The 22,308-nt window shown below is 40.7% G+C and overlaps 1 protein-coding gene across 3 annotated transcripts in view; it reads right to left on the reverse strand.

Annotated features, from left to right (window-relative positions):
• HPSE2 (heparanase 2 (inactive)) overlaps positions 1 to 22,308 on the reverse strand; it is a gene marked incomplete at both ends in the record, with an annotated part of 666,883 nt that overhangs the window by 10,486 nt on the left and 634,089 nt on the right. For all 3 annotated transcript variants that reach the window (XM_080694401.1, XM_080694400.1, XM_080694399.1), the window contains 2 exons: positions 8,302 to 8,448; positions 15,824 to 15,969. In XM_080694401.1, coding sequence (XP_080550527.1) covers positions 8,302 to 8,448; positions 15,824 to 15,969 — 293 coding nt within the window. The remainder of the gene's footprint in view (positions 1 to 8,301; positions 8,449 to 15,823; positions 15,970 to 22,308) is intronic.

Consider the following 22,308-nt stretch of genomic DNA (forward strand, 5'->3'; position numbering starts at 1 on the left):
TGCTCGCCACGCAGGGCTCCTGCTCTGCAGCCTCTTTCTTTGTGAGGGCTCTGAATGGCCTTTCGAAGGGCTGCAGCTGATATGGCTGCCTCTGCCCCAGCAAAGCGTTTCCCTTCACGTAAAGGAGTCAAAGTCTTGCTTTTAAAAGAGGATTCTTTCCTCCACCCCGATATTTTAAAATTACCACATAAAGCCCTAATAGGTCAGCAGGTTTCCTCACACACTCTCAGCTTGAGCATCACAATTATTGAGGTTCCTTACCTCTTATAGTCCCTCAAACAAATTATAAATGCATTATAGAAAGAATACAAATGAAACAAGAAGAAACTAGGAGATGCATATTTATCTGATTTTAGGAATATAAATATATATGTACATAAGTGGAATGGGAGAAAGCACAAAGCAAAAGATAATCAGATTTAACTATATAAAAAGTTTTTTTCTTTTCTTTTTTCAGTGCTGGGATTTAACTCAGGGCTCTGAGCATACTAGGCAAATGCTCTACTGCTGGTGTTCCCAATCCAAGGATACACTTTTTATGTCATGATAATATCCTAAAAATGAAATAGTTGGAAAGTAGCAAATAATATGCTGGAGAAAATAGTTCAATATATTTGATAGATAGCAAAGGGGAACCAACACCCAATAGAAAAATAGTAAAGGACATAGAAAATTTATAGAAGCAACATAATTCTAATAGACATGAAAAATTTTCAATCGCATGAATACTCAAAGAATATAAATTGAAATAAGAATATAATTTGTCATTACGAAGCTGGCAAATATGTAGAAGTGTTTCTGTACTGTGTTGGTGGTGTGAATTATAGTGAAATTTTCACATTTCCTACTCCTTCTCAGACCTTTTCAACTAAGCCCAGCTGAGGTAAGGAACTGAAAAGTTAAGTCCATAAGATATGATCCTATAACTAGATGGCTCCCGAGGTCATCAGAAATCCGAGGTGAGCAAGATAGAAATCAGGCCATTTGAGGAAAGTTGAGGATCTGGGCGTGGTTAGCTTGGAGACTAGAGCTCTAAGGAGAGATATTAAAAACTGTTAGAAAGAAGAAGGGATAGATTTACTCTGCTTGATCTTTTTAAAGCAAGGCTGGAAATGGGAAGAAAACACCCTCTGGTCTTTAAGGAGGATCTCTCCTACATTCGGAGCTGCTAGTCCTATCGTGGGCCAACTAAGGAGCCAAGCTGTCCATCAGATGGAAGCTGAAAAGCTTTATGACAGGGACATTATAGAAGAAACTTCTTGGCCCATAAGCAATGCCTTCTAGAAAGTCACTTTTAACAACTACAGAACTGAACAGAGAGGTTTGTTTTAAAAAGAAACTCATCTGAATGATCCCAGACAAGTGGTAATAATGGAAAGCTGCAGGGAGTACATCTGGTTGAGCACAGTTAAAAATAATCCAGGTACCAACTACTCTCAGGAGTATAGATTCACGGTGATGTCTGGAGTCTGCAGAGGTAGATGGACCAAGGGCACATCGGCCATGCTCCCTTCCCAGATCTGTCCATGTCCAAAGCAGAATGGGGTGCTTCTACTTACCATGAGAGATCGCAGCGGGACAGGTGGAGGCCAGTTTGAAGCTCATGACTTTGACAATAGACAGGTTCTAAATCCAGAGGTGAAATATCACAGTACAGTCTGTTCCAACAGGGACATGAAGCTATTTTTAAAGTCCTAGCACCTGGGAATTACTTGAGTTTTTCAGAACCATTGTGTTCGGCTAACATCATATGACACCTCTCTAACAGCATGCAGCTAGATGCCAATTTTTCCCTTTGATATAAGATTTAATGAGGGCAAAATCAAAGCAAAAGTTATGTCTCAGGGAGATGGAAAAATGTGGAAAAAGAAGAAAAAAAGATGTTCATTTCATCACAGAATAGGCCATAAAATTGTTATTTCATAGGCCCTTTCAGATTCTTTCAGCTAAAATCATGGTGGCTGAAGGAGGGGCTCATGCAGATAGCAAGTTTAAACATTAACACAGAACATAATAGCTCAGCAGAAATACTCTGCACCTCTCTTATGGCACCACTCGCAAGCTGCCTCCTGCCACGTGTTTGTTTCTAATGCTAGAGACAGCCCTTTGAAGGCAGGGACCTCAGGGTCCCCTCCTCCAGCCTCACCCCAGAATGCTCCACATTAAATAGCTCTTGAAGGTCAGGTGATGGCCTGGCCTAGCATCAGGAAGATCAAGGGACCTACTGAACTGAAGTATTCACACTGAATCTTACATTCAGACTTTTCTCTAGATTTTCCTACTGAGTCTTGGGCACTTAAGAGTTACAAGACCACCATTCTTTAGAAAAATTTAACCAGATTGACCTCTACTGCAAGTTAATTGCTGAAGAAATACAAATTACATCTGGCACAAGGTAGGATCTCAATAAAAAACAAAAAATGAGGAAGGGAGGGAGAGAGGGAGAGAGGGGAAGAGGGGAGAGGGGGAGAGGGAGAGAGGGAAGAGGGGGAGAGAGAGAGGAGGGAGAGGGAGAGGGAGAAGGAGGGAGAGAGAAGAGAGAAGAGAGAGAAGAGAGAGAAGAGAGAGAGAGAGAGAGAGAGAGAGAGAGAGAGAGAGAGAGAGAGAGAGAGAGAGAGATGGTTGTTAATGTCTGTAATTCCAGTACTTGGGAAGATGAGACAGGAGGACTGCAGGCAGAGGCCAGTCTCAGCAACTTAATGTGACCCTTAGCAACTTAGAGAGACCAATTTCCAAGATAAAAAGGGCTGAGAGTGTAGAAACATTACCATGAGGATGAAGACATATACTTCCTAGTTTCCTTAGGGAGCCTCCCCTGGTGGCTTCTTTCTCTCAGAAGTGTGCCTCTGGGGAGGGATTCTGTTAAGTGCTGGGGAGCTGGTAGTACCTGTGCACATAGTACCAGAATATAATATATTGAGATTAATTTTAGTAAACCTCATGTTAAACGGGTTTATAGTGAATTCTTATATTTAATAATTCCATTGGAAATATTCCATAGGAAAATAGAAGAAGTAAAAACGAACTCCCTAATTTTGCTGAGAAAAAAATTGCTTTTATTGGAATTTCAAGATTGATGATGGTTTTAGAAGCAGCTCAGAGAAAAACTTGTATGAGAGGTCTGAAATTAGGACTTCAAAGGGAAAGTCAATGGAACCAGGGTGAATTAGCCTGGAGGGGAGAACTATTGGGTGATCTGGTATTATTCAGATATATTCATTCTATAAAGAGTTTAGGATTAAATGAACCCAGAGCACATCACAACCATGGTCAGTTACTGTATGTTCATCCTCCATAATTACAGTTTTATTTTACTGGCCCTCATATTGGTGAAGAGAGTGCTCTGGATTAGGAGGGTGAAGGTACTCACTGCTGCTAGGTACTTTCTAGGTTTATCACTTGTCTGACTCTTGAATAAGTCACTGATTTAAACTCAATTTCTTTAACTGTAAAGTGGGAGGGAGGGAAAATTATTCTATCTGCTTTGTAGTGTTAATGAGATAATAGTTACTAAAGCTATTCCTCATAAAGTCATAGCCATAGGGACAGTTGGCCCAGTATAATTATAAACCTAAGTGGTCAGATGAAAGTAAGGCCACTCTTTCCCAGAGGGATCTAAAGCATGAAACATCCTCTGGTCCAAGTGGCTTAGTCATAGACCATCTGAAGGCAGGGGAAGGAATCAGGTCACCTCGAAATGTCATTATACCTCAGAACTCTTAGCATTTGCCAGCTCCCTTAGGTCAATGTGTCAGAACAGCCAATGTGACTGAAGATTGTTTCCTTTTTTATCCTCCTATTTTTTGGATTATCTTCCCTCCAAGTAGAATTGAATATAACACATGGTAGAAAACCCTGGGATCTGACCTAACACCTTTCCTGGGTTTGAATTTCCTTGGAAAAGTGAGCCCTCTTATTATTATTTTTTTTAACGTAAGTTAGCTTTTTGGCAAGCTTCATGTAAGAGACACTTATGTCTCAGGTAGGAGTGATCCCCTAGAGGATAATGTTTCTTGATTTGTGATCACAGGAGACCACGGGCAGATTCTCTCTTTGTGTAGATGTGGAGTTGCCCCAAAGGTGCTTCTCTCCTCTGACTTATCCAGAATGAGACCATTGTCCTGGGTGCAGATGGGACCACCATCCAGAAAGGTGAGGAACCAGGGCACATGGCCAGCTAGGGATTTTCTGGAAAACCACAGTCTCTTTGTGTGGTCTCTGAGTGCCTTGAAGATACTAGTTGCCTTGTTGGCAGTTATAGAGAGTGCTCCTCTGGGAGTGGAGGTAGAGGGGAGTAGAAAAGATAGAATTTTAGAGCCCGGCAGGAGGGGGTATTCTCTTACCCAGCCTCCCACAAAGCAGGGACTCAGAACCCCTCTGGGATGTCATGGGTCTTCTCATCTTCTTGGAAAGCGTATCCTGTCCTCTGCCAGACCAGGCGAGCCTTTAGAAAATGAGCTCATTTTGAGGTGAAATCTATCTCTCTTAAATTGAATTCCTTATTTTCTGCCATTTTGAAGTACTGTAGGCCAAATCAACTTAATTTTGCTTGGTAGGCCTGTGAGTACCTGAAGAATGTCCTCATGATTCACTTCACCTTTCTTTCATGAACTACACCCCTCCCCCCATTCCCTTTAGCCATTCCTTGAAGAATGCATTCCAGATGCAGAATGCCCTCCCCTGGCACACACTGCGGTTTCTAAAACTTCTTCCTTTGGGGGAGAGAAGACCCAGCTTTTGTCTGATTCTTAGAATGAGAACCATCTCTTGTACAGGAAGTTGAGTCTTGTGTGAGAGGTCTTATGATTGGTTCATCACTAAGAATGGAAACAGGAACTTTTCTGTGAATCCGGATGCCTGGACTGTGTGTGCCCAGCAGCCCTGGGGTGCTTTCACGTGATAGCTAACGCTAGCTCTGAGTTCAGATGGAGATGCCCTTTCAGAGACTTCAAATATTCCCAGCCTCGATGCAATTCTAAGAGAATGAGAATGGCCCTATGTGCTCACCAATCAAAAACATCTGGCAGCTCCCTAATCCTGGAACCTCAGACCAAAACGCCTAACTGTGGCTTGAATGGGGCGCTGATTTGCCCCATGTCCTTTTTCTGGTTCCTCCAGATTGGAGCAGTGACATGTTCCATTGCCTTCAAAGTTTCTGTTCTCTTCTGCACTCATATGACTTCAGGTTGTAGCAAGGAGTAGCAAGGAATTAACAGACATAGAACACAGAGTTGACCTCAGAGGCTTATAAAAGAAAAAGAAGCACCAAAGACTGAAAGCACTTCCTAGCATTTCCTTTGATCCCTCCTGCAGTCGGCCTCCCTGGAAGCACACCTTCCTGGGAGATCCCCAGCCAAGGGCCGCGCAGGGCTCTGGCTCTCCTTCCGCCATGCAGCTGCGTGCTGGACGCGCGGGACGTGCTGGGCACGCCCCCGACAGTGCCTGCCTGGCAGCTTACACCTCAAGATCGATTAGCACAATGAGCCACTGGGTTCTGGGATAGGAGAGGTGATAGGTGAGTAGTCCATAGGGAAGGAACTCAGATGTGAGTTCAGGGCTCAGAGTTTCTCAGATTAGTGGCAGGATCAGAGGCAGGAATCCAGTTCTTTTCTTCTCCAAAACTTTCTATGTGAAATGCCTGTATTTATATTTATAGATGTATATAGAGCGTGTTGAAGGCTTTATTTTACCCACATCCTCTCATGTGATTCACACAATAATCCCATTTGACAGGTAAAGAAACAGATTTGACCACATAGAAAAATGCCAGCATGTGCTTCCGATCTAGGCCTCTGACTCCATCTCCATTGCTCTCCCAACATACAAAATTGTTATCTGATCTCAGCGGGTGTTATCACGTTCTTCAGGACCCCTGTGCAATGAAATTTTCTTTGTCCTTGTCACTCTCCTACATTTCTTGTCTGAACCCAGGGGCATTCTACCACTGAGCTATACCCCTAGCCTTTTTTTTTTTTTCTTTTAATTTTGAAACAAGGTCTCACTAAGATGCTGAGTCTGGCCTCCAACCTGATGATTCTCCTGTCTCAGCCTCTCAAGTCCTGGGATTACAGGAGTGTATCAGTGTGGCGGTCCCTCTCCTACAACCTTAAGAGGGTTGTAGCACAATTCCTCACTGACATACTGACAAGGTGAAACACAAGCCAGCAAAGTTTGAACACCCCGCATATTGCTAGCTAGTGAGTCACTTAGTCCAGTAGAGACAGGTAGAGGTGGGGCAGGGTGCAGGTGTGGCTAGATCCAAGCAGCAGGGACTCAAGAATGGGGTACATAGGCTGGAGGCCTGTGCCCTTGGCTGCTAGGGAAATGAGCTCATTTAAAAAATGCTGCCATCTTACCACCATCCCCTCCTGTTACAGAGTTTTGTTTTATAGGGTTCTCAGCATGCCTTTTTTTTTTTTTTTTTTTTTTTGGTGGTACTGGGGGTGGAACTCAGGGGCTTTCTACCACTCCCAGACCTAATTTCTATTTTATTTGGAAACAGGGTCTCACTAAGTTGCTGAGAGCCTCACTAAGTAGCTGAGGCTGGCTTCGAACCTGTGTGATCCTCCTGTCTCAGCCTCCCAAGAGCAGGGATTTCAAGCGTGGGCCACCACACTCGGCATGCCTTTTTTTTTTTTTTTAAATCATGATTAGCAGTAGACATCTACTGAGCATTTACTATGTGTCAAGGACTTCACACAGATGACCTCATTTGTGTGGCTCTACCTAGGAGGAAACAGGCTCATAGACCTTATAGTTTGCAGTAGGAACGGGCATCTTGGCCTATTAGGCCAAAGCACCGGCCAGTCCCCTCCACACAGTGCACGCAGTCTTCCTGGCTGGGCAGGCTCAGCTCCTAAGCTCTTTGGCTTTGGGGGATCTTAACCTGCCACGATCACTGCTGAGGAGTCAGACTTGCTGCCAGAAATGGTTCATGGGTCATCGCTGAATGGGAGCAGGAGACTTCCATGAATTAGTAGGCCTCAGAAATTCAGACATAGTGAGAATTTTAGGGCTGTAAGGGACCTTACCAAATATACAGGAACCCTTGAATTTTGCAGATGTGGAAGTTGATGCCAAGAGATTGGGAGCAAAGGATTTGTCTAAGTCATACAATTGTTTAGCAGGGAAACTGGGACTGGAACTTTGTCTCCCTTGTAGGATGAAGGTCAGGATTTCAGCATTCTGGAGACAAAGGGATAAAATACTGAATAGTCCTGTTGAAATAGATAGGTCTGGGAAAAGGAAAGTAGAAGCCATGTACATGGAGCCAGAAAGAATTGCCAGTATGTGAAAATACAGATCTAGGGTGGGCTAAAGAGACTCAGTAAGTGACTTCCCAGATTGTGTTTTGTTCCCATTGCACATACAGTTGGAAGCCAAATGCAAGCCACCAAGGTTGCAATGAAACAGTGAACAATTATAGCGCAAATATTTGTGGGCAGCTGTGGGAGTGCAAGCCACCTGCTCCAAGTTTACAGCTTTGTTAAACTTGGTAAACATTAGAAATGGAATGGGAACGCCCCCAGTCTGCAGAGCATCCCATACCCTTCCTGAGGCCTTGCTTGGGGAGCCGGGGTGTCCTTGCCCTTGACCAGGCCCTTCTCACTGTGGCTGGTGGCTGCTTCTGTTGTAGATTAGTGTTTCCAGTAGTGAAGATGGAAGAAGGTAGGGAGCATCATGGAATCATACATTTATGGTGATGGGGGCCTATGTTCTGGGCCCCTTCAGGGTCACAGAGCCCCCAGAATATAATCTCCCTTCTCTTGTTTATATGGAGAAACCGAGATCAAACAGTGCTCAAAGTTCTAAAGTTAGGAGCAGAACTGACTCTTAATCTCTGAATTTTTGACCTCTTTTCCAGTGCTGCTTCCTCTAAGCCCCATGAGGGTTGTAGATGAAAGGGAGTTACAGCATCACTGAATATCAGTGGGAATGGATGTTGCTCTTAACTACCATGATTTGGGGTTATCACATGACCAGGGGCACTAATGGCATTTAGTGGATAGGTGCCAGGAATGCCAAGTAGTTTAAAATGTGATAGTCTGTCACAATAAAGGACTGTCTTGCTCAAGCACCAAGAGTCCCCTTTGACTTTACAACTGAGGAATCTAAACCTAGAGATAGAGAGGGGCTTGACCAGGGTCCCCAAGGAAATTGCAGTCTCCTGACTCTGGGCCACTCTGCGCCCCAGAGTAAATTAGTATCAACCTGTGCCTTCAGCCAAAGGGTGACTCCAGCTTCCTCCCCACTCGGCTCCAGCCGCACATGCTCATAAGCTAGCTCCAGGTCGGCACTTACTTGGACTTCAGGCCCTCCTGCCCATAGGGCTGCAGCAGGTACTGGTGCACCAGTTTGTCTCTGAGAGTCCCAGCCAATTTGATTTTCTTTCTTGATCGATGTAAGTTGATGATAAAAAGTGTAATGGAGCCACGGACATAGTTGTGGCTGAGATCCAGAGTCAGAGGGAAAAAATGAAAATGAAATGGTCAGTTAGATGCTTCTAAATAATTTATAGGCTACACAAAACAGGACCACCCCAGAAAGGGGCACTTATTTTATGGATTTTGGCTACAACAGACCTTCAAGACAAGAAAGCCTTGTTACTGTGGTTTCCTGAGAAGACACCCACTCCTTACCACATTCCTTTTGTTTTTGTATAAATTTATTTCAATGACTTTATAAAACACAACATATATGTATATATATAATATATACTTTTATGCTGAGTATGGAAGTAAAACATGATTGTAAAAACAAACCAGCCAACCTAGGAAAAATATAAACACAATGAAGAGAAACAAAATCCTCCATAATCATATAATCTTGAGCTATGATACATTTTGGTAAACGTCCTGCCAGTATTTTTTAGTGATTAATTTAACAGCATTTATTTATTGTTTTGATACACACAAATATATTACTGTTTTAATATAATTTTTGTATAATTGGGATCACACCATTTACACAGCTTTTTTCGGTTAATGAACATCTTTAACATGTTCTCACGTTATTATATATTCTTCTACTCAGAGAAGAATGGTAGATTTTCCAAACATACACATGTAACATAATTTACTTAGCTAATCCCCTACTCTTGCAGACATGTCATTTTCAGTTTTTTTTTGCCATTATAAATGATGTCATAAAAGGCTTCATTGTACATAAAAGCTTTGGGAACATCATGATTATTTTTGATAGGTAAAGTTCTAAACATTTGGAATCATTAGGTCAAGGGGAATGTGCATTGTAGAATCCCTTATCAGACTTTCCAGTTCATTCACAGTGGTGCCCTCCCTATGGGGAAATTTTATACCTGGCCCTGCTGAACCCCCAAGTGAGTACATGTTTGCTTTGTTCCAGGAAATGTGAGCAGACTTGGTAAGCCCCAGGGAAGAGGTTTGAGGAGCCAGCCTTGTTTGCCGTTGTTCTTTCCTCTGTCAGAGGACCGGCAGTGCTTTAGAACGAGGCTGTACTCCTGGCTGGTGCTGGGATGGAGAGGTGCAGCGCAGAGCTCAGGGGAACCACGGTGGACTGTGCTGGGTGCTCACCTGTCACTGTCAGTGTGACCTGCCTCATGGCATGAGACTCTAACACACCCATAAAGGTACAAAAAAAGCAAAAGCAACAACAAAGAGAAAGCCACAAAGATTTAGTGGGGTTCTTATTTATCACAGTATAACCTCACTTATGTTTCTCGATACACACATTTTGATGATATTAACTCTCAAAGTCTGTAGCAATTCACTTCCACCAGCTTTGTATGAGAGCACCCATTTTCTCAAACCTCGAACAACATTGGATATTAACCTTTTAAAAGACCCTTGTCAATATGAGTGGTGAAAAATGGGATCTTGGTCTTGTATTAAATTATATTTTTTCCAATTCATCCTGAGGTCAGCAGTTTTTCATTTGCTTATTTTCCATTTCATTTCTTCTTTTGTAAACTGCCTGCTCATGTTCTTGAAAAACTATTTATATATTAAAGATAGCAACCCTTTTTATACATGTGTGTTGCAAAGTTTATTCTGATTTTCTCTAGCCATTTCAGTTTGCTTACATTGTATTCTGATATATAAAAGTCTAAAAATCTTTATGTATTCAAATTTATTTACTGTCTGTTATTTCCTTTTTTGGTGAATTCTAACTTTACATAATGTTTATATAACCAAACTTATTTATTTTTGATTCTGGCTTTTGCTATTTTACCTACCCCAAGATTATAAAGCTATTCACCATTCTGGAATCCTTTTAAACCAGCATAGGACTCCAGAAGCCTGGGAGAACTATATGCCTACATGCAAGAGCCTTTTAGCATGTATCAACAAAACTATAATGATTTCCTTTTCTCTGTAGGAAAAAAGACCTTGTTTCTAAGGGGTCCCTTAAGGCCCCATCTGGATGAAATGAGAGGAAACAGAAAAAAAAAATGACCTGGCCCCACCTTCAAAGGAGGAGTTGAAAGTCTAAGTCAGCTTTGCCAGAGGAAAACTCTGTTCCTTGCAGGCACAGCACCCCTTGATCCCTGGGCCACGCATCTCTGCTTCTAAAGGTGCTAATTAAGAGTTGAGAAGCCAAGCAAGGTCAATATGATAACTTGAGATTTTAAAAAGAAGTACAGTTTCCAGGGCTCTTCTCTAGAGTTTCTGATTCAATCCATTTAGGGTTAAGAACTGGGGACTTGTATTAAAAAAAAAAAATCCTTCTGAGTATTTGGCTACTGAGTTGGTTTTGGGAATCTCTTGCTTAGAAGGACCCATTAAGGTTATGAGAAGAACTCCCACCAGCTCTGCATCAGATGATTTTTCCTGCATCTTTAGGAGGGTATTTTATTGTGTTCAAAGCTTTTGGATGCCTGCATTTATGTTTTGATAAATCATGAAATGGTTCTCTTGTGTGGTCCTCCTGCTGCGGTCCTTCCTCAGCCTTGCAGAAATAGTTTCTGTCGCCAAACGAGTCAGAAGAAAATACCAAGTGGTTTGATCAGACTCATGTCACCAAAGCTCTGAAGAAAGATGCTGGCAGTCTGTGTTGGTGTTGATCATCGCTAAAGAAGAACACCAACTAGTTTCAATTGGTGGGCTTCCAGCTTAGCTTAGCTGTGTGCAAACTTGAATAAGATACCACTGACTACAGGTATTCTAAGCTTCTGAGTATGAGCCAAACAGGTGTAGATGGGTACCAATTTTGCCAGATTTCAGTAAACCCTGTTGTAAACTATCAACAATACTCTCAAAGGCCAACAGTGGAGGAGGAGAGAGCCACGTGCTTGCATTTATGAGTTTCTCCTCGGCAGAGCTGGGGCAGAACGAGCCCTTGGAGACGGCAGAGAAAGGGCTGGGAATGCGGGGAAGTGGTGGGTGGGAGGGAGACCTGAAATCACAGCATTGCCGCAGGGAAAGCTGTCTTTTCAAGCTGCTTGGCAATGGTCTAACTTCCTTTTACAAAGTTCCCATGGGGGAGGCAAATCAGCAGAGCGCAGGGACCGATGTGCACAGGCTCTCACAGGACGCATGGGGCCTCCTCAGGTAGGAGGCCTGGCACTGAAGACTGCTTCAGCCACTCCTCACCTGCGTGGCTGATGGGCAAGGGCATGAAGCAGAGGCCTTTTGTCTGCAAAGACACATTCTTGGCATCAGCCTGAGAGTACTGTGTTGAGAATTTGTATTCCTGGAGAAAGTATATTTTCTGCTCATGGAAAACGAATCCTGGAGGAGTACCTGTTCCTTGGGCAAATGATCTTTTGAAGGCTTGGTCAGCAGGCCATTTTTGACTCCTGATGTTGTCAAATCCAGGTGGCTTTGGGTCACCTGAGTGAACGCCTCTTTCTGGAGTGAAACTGTCTCAATATAAATCTATATGGCTCTATGTCTCACTCATCGTGAGACTTTTTTGCTAGCAGCCAACCCCTGTATCTGGAGTTCATCTTTTCTGGCTGCTCTTTTCCTGCCTGACATCTTCTCTGTGTTGCCTTGGGAGGAGGAAGTGAGTCAGGGAAGAGAGGCTGGACTCAGAATAGCCTGAGTGTACGAGGTGGGAGATGTCATATGGGAGGCACATCTTGAGTTCCAGATAGAAAACAGTCATGCTCTAGAAACATCTCCAGTGAAGCCGGGAGTCTGGGAAAAAGGAAGGAGGATGGTGCTTTTCAGTCCATGGTCAGTCCCAGTGAAAGCCAATGTGCTTGAAAATTGGTTTGGTCCATTGTCTCCACATCTAATTCAAAGGTTTTGGGTTCGGTAAAAGTCAGGCCCTGTTTTGCCAAACATTTTTTCCCCTTAATTTCAAAGCCCCTGTGTATTTTAAGGGAAATTTAATCCACATGTTTCTGATTCATTTACACTTAACTCATCAAAATATTGTTTTGTAAGAGTCACTTGATGTCCAAGAAGCCTCAGGAACCTTTTTTTATGAGCCTTTAAAAAAGCTTCTTCTGAAAAACAGGAAGTTATGTTTTGCCAATAATAAACGAACTTGAACCCCAAAAGGCTCAATTTTGCTTCAAATTCTACCAGGTTCCAATTGGTTTTGAAACTGGCTAAGGACTTCAGCTTCACCCAAGAAACATACATTGTTTCTTAAACCTCCTTAGAAAAAGGAGGTTTCCCTGTCAACATTTGATTATTCTCTGAACAAGATCTTCTTTCTGCTACCATCCTAATGTGTTAACCCTACCACAAAGCAGAAAAGCACCTGCTGGTGTTGAAATGAACAGCTTTTTCTCCTAAATCAATCATAAGAGACAACACTCTGCTGGGCCAGAAACGACCCTCAGTGCAAGAGACTTCCATTAGAGGTGGTCAGTGTATCCAAGTAGGTGTTGTCTGACTGGCTCTTAGGGAGCAGTAACAGGACTCCTGTGTTCAATAGTACACTGGCTGAATGACCTCTAAGAGCTCTTTTTAAATGAAACATCCTTTGGCTTATTTATTTGTTATTTACATATAGTTATGATACTCAGAACCTTCAGAATTCAAGAAAATATAAATACAAATTTCTGGCAAGCTACTTGTCACGTAGCAAGTGTTCTGCACACACTGGAGTGCAAGAATTGTCTTTGGATTGTTCTACTAGTAAGTTTATACTTTCTCATCCAATGCCTGTTTTGACCAGGATGTTTGTTTTTCTGAGTATTGGTCAAGGTTGATTTATTTGCATGGAGCCAGCATGCCACCTCAGGGACAATTCTGTGACTTAGTCTTCTTTGGCCACAACTAAACCAAATGAATCAAGAGTGCTTCCTTATGACTGTTGAGGAGGATAGAGGGGCACATGCTTCCCAGAGAGGGGGCAGGGACGTCTCCTGTCCTTGTGCTAGGCCCCAGATACCTGCTACATGGAGGAGGCTTGAGATCCCAGCAGGCTCCTTTGCCTTTTTTTTTTTTTATCATTAGGGTTATGTGTAACATGGATTATTAAAGTCTTTTCTCCTTTTCTTTTAACAGGGGGAGGGGGAGGTTGTATTGAGAGAAGCCAGGTAGTATGACTTGCCTAGTTCTACCGTGACTTCCCCTAGCAACTGGAGGAGAGCTGGCAGTGTAGAAGGAGAGGTCCCGATCAGATGATGACGTCACTAGCTTGTGTGCAGTCCCACAGTAGTGAATGGTAGAACGCCTATCTGTTCTGCCACCCGCCCGCCTCTGGCTGCAGTGCTGACCTCATGGGGGAAGACAGCTATCGGTTAGAGGTGGTGGCTTGGTGCCCTGTTTCTGCATCACTCAGCCATCTCTCCGTTTATGCTCTTTATGCCAGTCACTATATTAGGCACCAAGAATACAAAAATGAACGTGACTGGCTCATTTTCCTGGAATACCGAGAATATTAGTGATAACTTCCCACGAGAATGTCAAAGAACACTGGGGTGCACTTCAGAACAAGACAATGTATGAAGGCTTCTGGGTGGACACTCAAATCCTGCTAAACCCATTTGGCTACTGATATTTTTGCCCTGGGTTCTCAGACCAGTAGTAGAAAAGCTACAGACTGTATTTTCCAACAGGGATGGTAGGTGCCAAGAGCAATCTTCCTCTCTTGAGGCTGGGGGTCCACCTTTTGGGTGGTTACCTCAGGGCCAGGCAGAGACAAGGAGTACAATGTTGCCTTGTGTGGTGATCAGATAACTCCAGGCCAAGACTGTAAAGCAGTCACTCTCTGTCAGGTATGGGATTGAGCTTCCTGCTGAGCCAAAGGGATGTTGAAAACCTCTGGCCTCTGCCCAAACCAGCCTCCCCTCACCTACAATAGGCACTTGTATCTACTGGCAAGACAACTGGCCCCAGCCCCCTCTGCTCAGAGTGGTTCTTTGAAGAAGCTTATCATGGGGAATTAGCTGGGTTGGCTCCTGTCTCATCCAGGACAGAGAGGGAGCATCTGGTGTAATCTGACCACTTCAGCTTTGTGCCTCCCTCCCCTTGATCACCAGATAGGCCCCAAACCAGGTCTGGCAGGCGGCACTCCCCGCCCTCCTTGCCCCAGGTTTACTCTGCAAAAGGAGAAAGAGTTCCTTTTTCCAGGGCAGCCTACCCTACCTTCAACAGGAAGTGATGTAAAAAAGACACATTTGGCTAGATGGATTTTGCTTTTGGCCTAGTTTTAAATTTCTCCCTTATGGTCTTCATGTCTTAAAATTTTTTATCTGCTAAACCTTATTTACTGATAGTTCATTTTTCTGTTTGTTTTAAAGATAACTCTAATGACAACCAGTGCTTCTGATAAAAAAATAGAAGAATAACACCATATTATCACATTGGATTATTATATATCTGGTTATTTTCCCCACCCCCACACCCCCCAAAAAAGACATTTGTGTCTACATTGTGTGTGTGTGTGTGTGTGTGTGTGTGTGTGTGTGTTAATGGGAATTAAACCCAGGGGCATTATTACCCCTGAGCTATACCCCAGTTCTTTTTTCTTTTTAAATAGGGTTTCATTGCTGAGGGGCTCACCAAATTGCCTAGGCTGGCCTCAAACCTTTGATTCTCTGGTCTCAGACTCCCAAGTACTGGTATTAAGGCCTGGCTAGGAAGCCTATATCTGATTTAGCTTATAAATACTTAATATAGCCAAGAAGATTACTGACATGCTGATGAGATTTTAAAGCCAGCATAACTACCTTTGGAACTCTTAATTCTAGAGATCCCAGTTTAAGAAACATGAGGGTGGCCGGGCGTGATGGCGCACACTTGTAATCCCAGAATTCGGGAGGCTGAGACTGGAGGATCGCAGTTCACGGACAGCCTCAGCTACTTAGTGAGGCCCTCTGCAACTCAGTGAGACCTAGTTTCAAAATAAAGAATAAAAAATAGGGCAGGGGGTTTAGCTCAGAGGTCGAATGCCCCTGGGTTCCATCGCAAACCCGCAAAAAAAAAAAAAAAAAAAAAAAAGAAACACAAGGGCTAGGTTTCTAGTGGGGTAGCTCTCCAGCATGTCTCTTAGAAATGTGGACTTACTTCCTCAGGCTCTGCTGGTGGATCATTGGGTGAGATTTGGCCACCTGCCTTGGCCCAGGCTTAGGCACAAAAACAAACCTTGTGGTCATTACAACTGGTATCGAGAAAATGTCCAATAAAAATGTGTTGGATGAATGAGCAAATGAACGAATAGCATGCATTTTATGAACCTTTTATGAATACATCTAGTGGTTATGAGGAAAGTTTATTTGGAGGAAAACTATCTGTCAAAAGTTATTTGAAACCCACAGAGAGCATGGTGATCCCAGAGGCAGTTTTCAACTAAGACCAGTGAACACAGATACTAGTCTTAAAGGGATCCTCAAGTTCTAAATGTTGGATGCTCCTTCTGTTCCACCTCTGTGAAGACTTACTTGTGGTGGTTTGTGCAGTGTGCATAAATCCTCAGTTTGTCCCGGATCACACGGCCTGGCCTTGGCTTCCGCTGGAGCCCAGCTACATGCACGGCCAAGACTTTGGGGCCAATCAGGCGCTTGTACAGGAGAGAGAGCCAGTAGTCCTGAGAATAGAGTCCAAGAGTCAGGGGTTAATTCAGGTTCAGGCATTCTGAGTACACACAACAAACACCGGCCAGAAACCACTCCCAACCTGGAGTAGTATGGTTGCCCCATGACGGGCTCGCTCTGGGTTGTTGAATGGGCCCTATCTAACGTGACTTTCCATTAGGTAAGAGCAGAAGCATAAACGGAGTGGACCCATGTGGCGGAATGAATGAAGCAAAGGTTTCCACAAATGAAATAACCAGGCGGTCCTTAATTTTTCAACTCTGTTTCCTGTGACTTTCATGCTGGAGTATGGCTTCTGTTTAATTGTAGAATGGAAGATTTCTTAGTATTATTCCAATATGAAAATCCAAAATATTATTCCTAAATACTGTAACTGGGGACTGCTAGCAAAGAGAAGGGAGAGGAGGCTTCTCCAGGAAGGAGCCGGAGTGCTTGATTCCAGAGCCAGTACGGCAAACGGAAGAATGTTTGCATACCATAGTGGCAATTCTTGGTTATCCTCAGCATTCTACAATAAAAGTAATAGAATAATTCTAAACTGAAAAGAATGTGATACTTTAAAACACTCCAGGTTCCATCTATAATTGTATAATAATCAATAGCCCTGGCCTGTGACTGAGTTTATAAAAATCTAGCCACCACTACCACCTTTATTTTGGTTGCATTTGCTGTTATATTTTATTTTGTATTTGATGCAAACATAAAATTTACATTCTTGTTATATAAACTTTTAATATCTGCTATGGGGTAATGGCTTCAGTACTTATAGTTCACCATATGAGCTTCCCAATTTGTTTGCCCCGACCACACCCAATTCTGAAATACAGTGAGCATGCTCTTCAGTGTTGAAGACACCAACCTGTCTTCTCTGCCTTCATCTTTCTGGGCAGAAGCTCCCTAGTGATTTTTGTTTTTTAATTATAGTCTCATCTGCCTAAAAATGTCTGGGGAATTGTATAAATCTAGATAAATTCTCTAATTCACCAGACTAGCTCCATATTTGTCCTGAGCAGTGGACTCTGACCCTTGCTCAATTGTTTACATTAATGAATTTTAAGTGGTTCTAGGATGGCTACTGAGTATGGTCTTTTAAGATTTAAATGGCAAATATTCAACCACACAGATGGAAAAATGTCATTGGCTTAATTTACTCTTATTTGATTACAATTTCTGTGTTTTAAAAGACTTTATGAAATGTCTATTATATCCCAGTGGAATTTCCACCTTTTAAAACTGATTTATAATATGCCTTTTTAACAATAATAAGAGTTATGAAGGATCAATAAACTCAAACTTAATGTTTAGGTTTGATGCAATTAGCCTGGTATGTTCTCAGTAGCTTCTCTGCTTAGGGATTATTATTCCTGTTTTATAGAAATGAAAATGGGTTCAGAATGTTTAAAGGTGCATTTCAGGTCACAAAACTAGTAAGTGGTAGCCCATGAAATCAAATAGCGACCTATTTTCCTCCAACAGTTGTAAAATACTTTTATGCACTCTGGAAGGGGTCCTTACTATTAGTACAGAGAATTACTGTGATTTGATTTGTGGTTTCTTCATTCTCAAAGCGTTTAGAAAACAAGAAACGTGAAAGCACCAAATAGGTTTTTTCTCCATTTCCAATTCACAATTTTTTCCTCCTATCCTTCAATTCAAGGTCATATCACAAACACCTGGTTTTTAGTTAGGAAATTTGAAAAGCTAAATAGACTTGCTCTCAGACCTGCATTTGGCCTGCTATGATCTTTGTATCAAGGCAATTTTCACTTAAGGTAAGACACATTTAGGAAGCCACTCACATTTAGAAAAAAGAGACATTATGTTTAATTCTCAATAATTATGTAAAGATTAAAAATCTAATTCAGCAAGATCAACATAAATAATCTTCAACATTATTAAATTATAAAGCTAAACTTGTGATCTGTTTCATCATCTTAAACTGATCTTCTTTCCACTATGGGATAGTTAAATGCCAATTTTTTCCCTAAGAAAAGAGATGTGGACACTTGTGTAAAGTGCTAAAAAAGTTTTAAGATGAAGACATAAAAGAAGTTGATAAAGTTAATTCCTAATGACCAGTATTTTTCCCCCAGCTTTTCTTATTATGTTAAATATACATAAAATAAAATGTACCATCCCAGCCATTTTTAATAGTTCAGTCGTATTAAATACAGCCATGTTACATAATCATCACCACCATCCAATTCCACAACTCTTCTCATGTTGTAAAACTGTAACTCTAAACCCATTAAATTTTAACTGCTCAGTTCCTTTCCTCCTAATCTCTTGGCAACCACCATTCTACTTTCTGTGTACCTCATGTAAGTGAAATCATACAACATTTTAGTTTTTATGACTGGCTTATTTCACTTAGCATAATAGTCTCAAGGCTCTTTCATGTTGTACCGTATGTTAGAGGTTTCATTCTTTTTAAGGCTGAATAATACTCCATTTTATGTACATACCATATTTTGACTTAATTTGTGGTCTACTCTGAAAAATGGGCAATAAGCAAACTATGTGTGCTATTGTTGGGAAGTGTTTTGTCTGCTCTAGTGGTTTATTGTGCTTACATCCTCTATTTCCTTATCTTCTCTCTGGTGGTTCTATCCATTACTGAAAACAGGGTATTGAAATATTCAGCTATTATTGTAGAACTATCTATATTTTTCCTTTCAATTCACTATTTGTCTCACATATTTTATGATGTTATTAAGTGTGTGAATGTTTGTAATTGTTAAACCTTCTTGGTATATTGATGTTTTTATTAATATGTAATGTCTTTCTTTGTCTCCTATAAACTTTTTTTATTTAAAGTCAATTTTGTCTGATATTAAAACAAACTTCCTCTGAAATTAAGGGTCCGTCTGAAATTAAGGACAACTTCCTGATCATTTGTTTTTGTGCATTCTATATTTTCTCCTATCGAAAGGCTGAAGAGCCCCCCTACCTCAGTCTGGTGGACACCAAGGAAGCTCTAAGACCAACAGGTTTCCTAGCTAGCTAAATCTGCATATTTGTATGTCCTACTTTTCCATCCATGTTACTGCCTCTTCTAAAACCTCTCCCTGCCCTGGAGTTCTCCAAAGAAGGAGATTTGAAACAAGAAGGTTTCCTCTATCTTCCTCCAGAGCTGGCTTTGAGTGAAACCTATTTTCCTGCTGATTTGATTCCCAGTATTTGTAGAGCAGGGAGAAGCAGTAGAGCCTAACTCTTGCCTCCATTCAGGAACAGTTTCTCTCAGTAACAATATTACCATGGCTACTCCTGATTTATTTTGATGACTATTTACATGAAACTACTTTCTCCATCCTTTCAATCTGTTTGTATATTTGGGTCTAAAGTGAATTTTTTGCAGATAGCATACAATGAGATTATGTTTTACATAAATTTTTTTTTGCCAATCTGTTTCTTGACTGGAGAGTTTAATTCACTAATATATAAAGTAATTATTGATAAAGAGGGACTTACTTTTGCCATTTTTCTAATCTGTTCTGTATGTTTTATAGATTTTTGTCCCTCTTTTACTGAATTACTGTCGTTTGTGTTTGGTTGATTTTTTGTAATGAAATATTTAAATCTCTTTTGCATTGCCACATATATATGTATATATTTTATAGATACATATACATATGTATATGCATATATTGTGGTCACTATTAGGATTAAAATTAAGTGAAAATAGAAACACAATGTACCAAAATCTATGAGTCATTTTGAAGGCAGTTTTAAGAGGAAAATTTATGCATATCCATGTTTATAGCAGCAAAATTCATAATAGCCAGATTATGGAACCAACCCAGGTATCCATCAACTGATGAATGGATTACAAAATTATGGGATATGCACACAATGGAATTCTACTCAGCAATAAAGAACAGCAAAATTGTAATTTTCAGGAAAATAGATACACCTTGAGAAAATTATGTTAAGCGAGATTAGACAGTTGCAGAAAGTGAAGGGTTACACATTTTCTTTCATATATGGGAGCTAGAGAATAATCAGGATGCAAGAGAGACTTTAGATACTGGAGGAGAAACTCCAGTGGAGCCAGGGAGGTAATTTTGGAGAGGGTATGAAAGAGGGAAAGGGAAAATTAATGAACACTTCCACTGACATACACATATGTGAAAATACCAGTGCTTATCTCAAAACCTTATACGGGGAACAGAGAAGTAGGGAGGGAGCCAGGAAAAAGCTCACCAAGCACTGTGTGCATGGATGTCACCATCACTATGAACTGTATTATGATGTGAGGCTATAATGTACCAATAAAAGTATAAAAGAATTTATAGCATTGAGTGCCCACATAAGAAAAACAGAAACTGACCAATTAATCAACCTAATAATACACCTCAAGGCACCTGAAAAACAGAACAGACTAATCCCAAAGCCAGTAGAAGGCAGGAAAAATTAAAACTAGAACATAAATCAATGAAATAGAGAACAACAACAACAATGACCACACCCATACAATATCAACAAAACAAAAAGCTGGATTTTTGAAAAAATAAACAAGATTGATAATCTTTAGCCAACCTAACTGAAAGGAGACAATCAACCCAAAGTACTAAAATGAAAAAGGAGACATCACCACAGACAGTGGCGAAATCTAGGGGATCATCAGAAACTATTTAACATAAAAAACAGATTTCTAGACATTTACAACATATCTAAATTGAACCAAAAGGATATAGAAAGCCAAACAATAGCAACCAAACAGAAACAGCAACACCAAGCCTTCCATCAAAGAAAAGTCTAGGTGCATTCCCAGTGGAATTCTATAAAAACTTTATAGAAGAACTAAACCCAATCCTGCACAAATTATTCTGAGAAATAGAAAGAGAGGAAATTCTTCCAAACTCCTTCTATAAAACAAGTATTACCTTAATACCAAAACCAAAGAAAGGTCCTGCAAAAAAAAAAAGAAAATTATAGAGCAATATCTTTGATGTACATAGATGCAAAAATTCTATTTTTGATGTTTCTAAACAAAATACTAGCAATCCTTTTAAAACCATATAAAGAAAATTGTACACCATGACCAAGTTGGTTTCATCCCAGGGAGGCAAGGCTGGTTCAACATATGCAAATCAATACATGTCATTCAACACATAAATAGAACTAAGGACAAAAATCACATGATCATTTCAATAGATGCTGAAAAAGCATGTGACAAAATTTAAGATTCATTCATGGTAAGAGAACTGCAGAAAACAGGAATAGAAGGAACTTATCTCAATATAATAATGGCATTATACAAGCCCCAAAGCAACATCACATTGAATGGGGACAAACTGTCTCCACCATCTTGCATCCTAATAAGATGTATGAATATAATGCACCAGTAAAAATCAATTTAAAGAAAACTGCAAGAATTCCTTTTAAAATCAAGAACAAGGCAAGGATGACCACTATTGACACTCCTTTGCAATATAGAGCTTGAGACTTGAGCTAGAATGATGAGGCAAAAGAAGGAAATCAAAGGAATATAAATGCAAAACAAAACTAAAGTTAATTCTATTTGCAGATGACATGATCCTATGTTAGAAGACACAAAAACTTAACCAAAATATTTCTATAGCTGATTAACATATTCAGACAAATAGCAGGATACAATATCATTATAAAAAAAATCAGTAGCTTTTCTATATGTCAAGCATGAATCAACTGAAAAGAAAATCTTGAAAACAATTCCATTCACAATAACCTCAAAAAGAGTAAAATACCTTGGAATAAATTTAACTAAGGAGGTAAAAGATGTCCACAATGAAAATTATAGAACACTAAATAAAGAAATCCAAGAAGACCTTAGAAGATGGAAAGATTTTCCATGTTGATGGGTAGGCAGAATAAATATCATCACAATGACCATACTTCCAAAAGTGATCAACAGATTTAACACAATACTCATTAAATTACCAAGATCATTCCTCATAGACATAGAAAAATCAGTCCTTAAATTCATTTGGAAGGACAAAAAAACCCAGAATAGCCAAAGTAGTTATCAGCAACAAAAACCATGCAGGAGGACTCACAATACCTGACTTTAAACTATACTACAAAGCTATAGTAATAAAAACAGCATGGTACTGGCACAAAAACAGATACATAGACCAATGGAGCAGAAATGAAAACTCAGAAACAAATTCACACATATAAAGTCAATTGATTTTTGACAAAGGGGCCAAAATCATACACTGGCAAAAAGATAGCCTGTTCAACAAATGGTGTTGGCAAAACTGGTTAACCATATGCATAAAAATGAGAATAAATCTCACTTTCTCATCTTGCACAAGAGTCAATTCAAGATGGATCAATGACATGGAAAT

This window comes from Muscardinus avellanarius (assembly GCF_963383645.1).
Source record: "Muscardinus avellanarius genome assembly, chromosome: 4".
In the NCBI taxonomy this organism is placed as follows: domain Eukaryota; kingdom Metazoa; phylum Chordata; class Mammalia; order Rodentia; family Gliridae; genus Muscardinus; species Muscardinus avellanarius.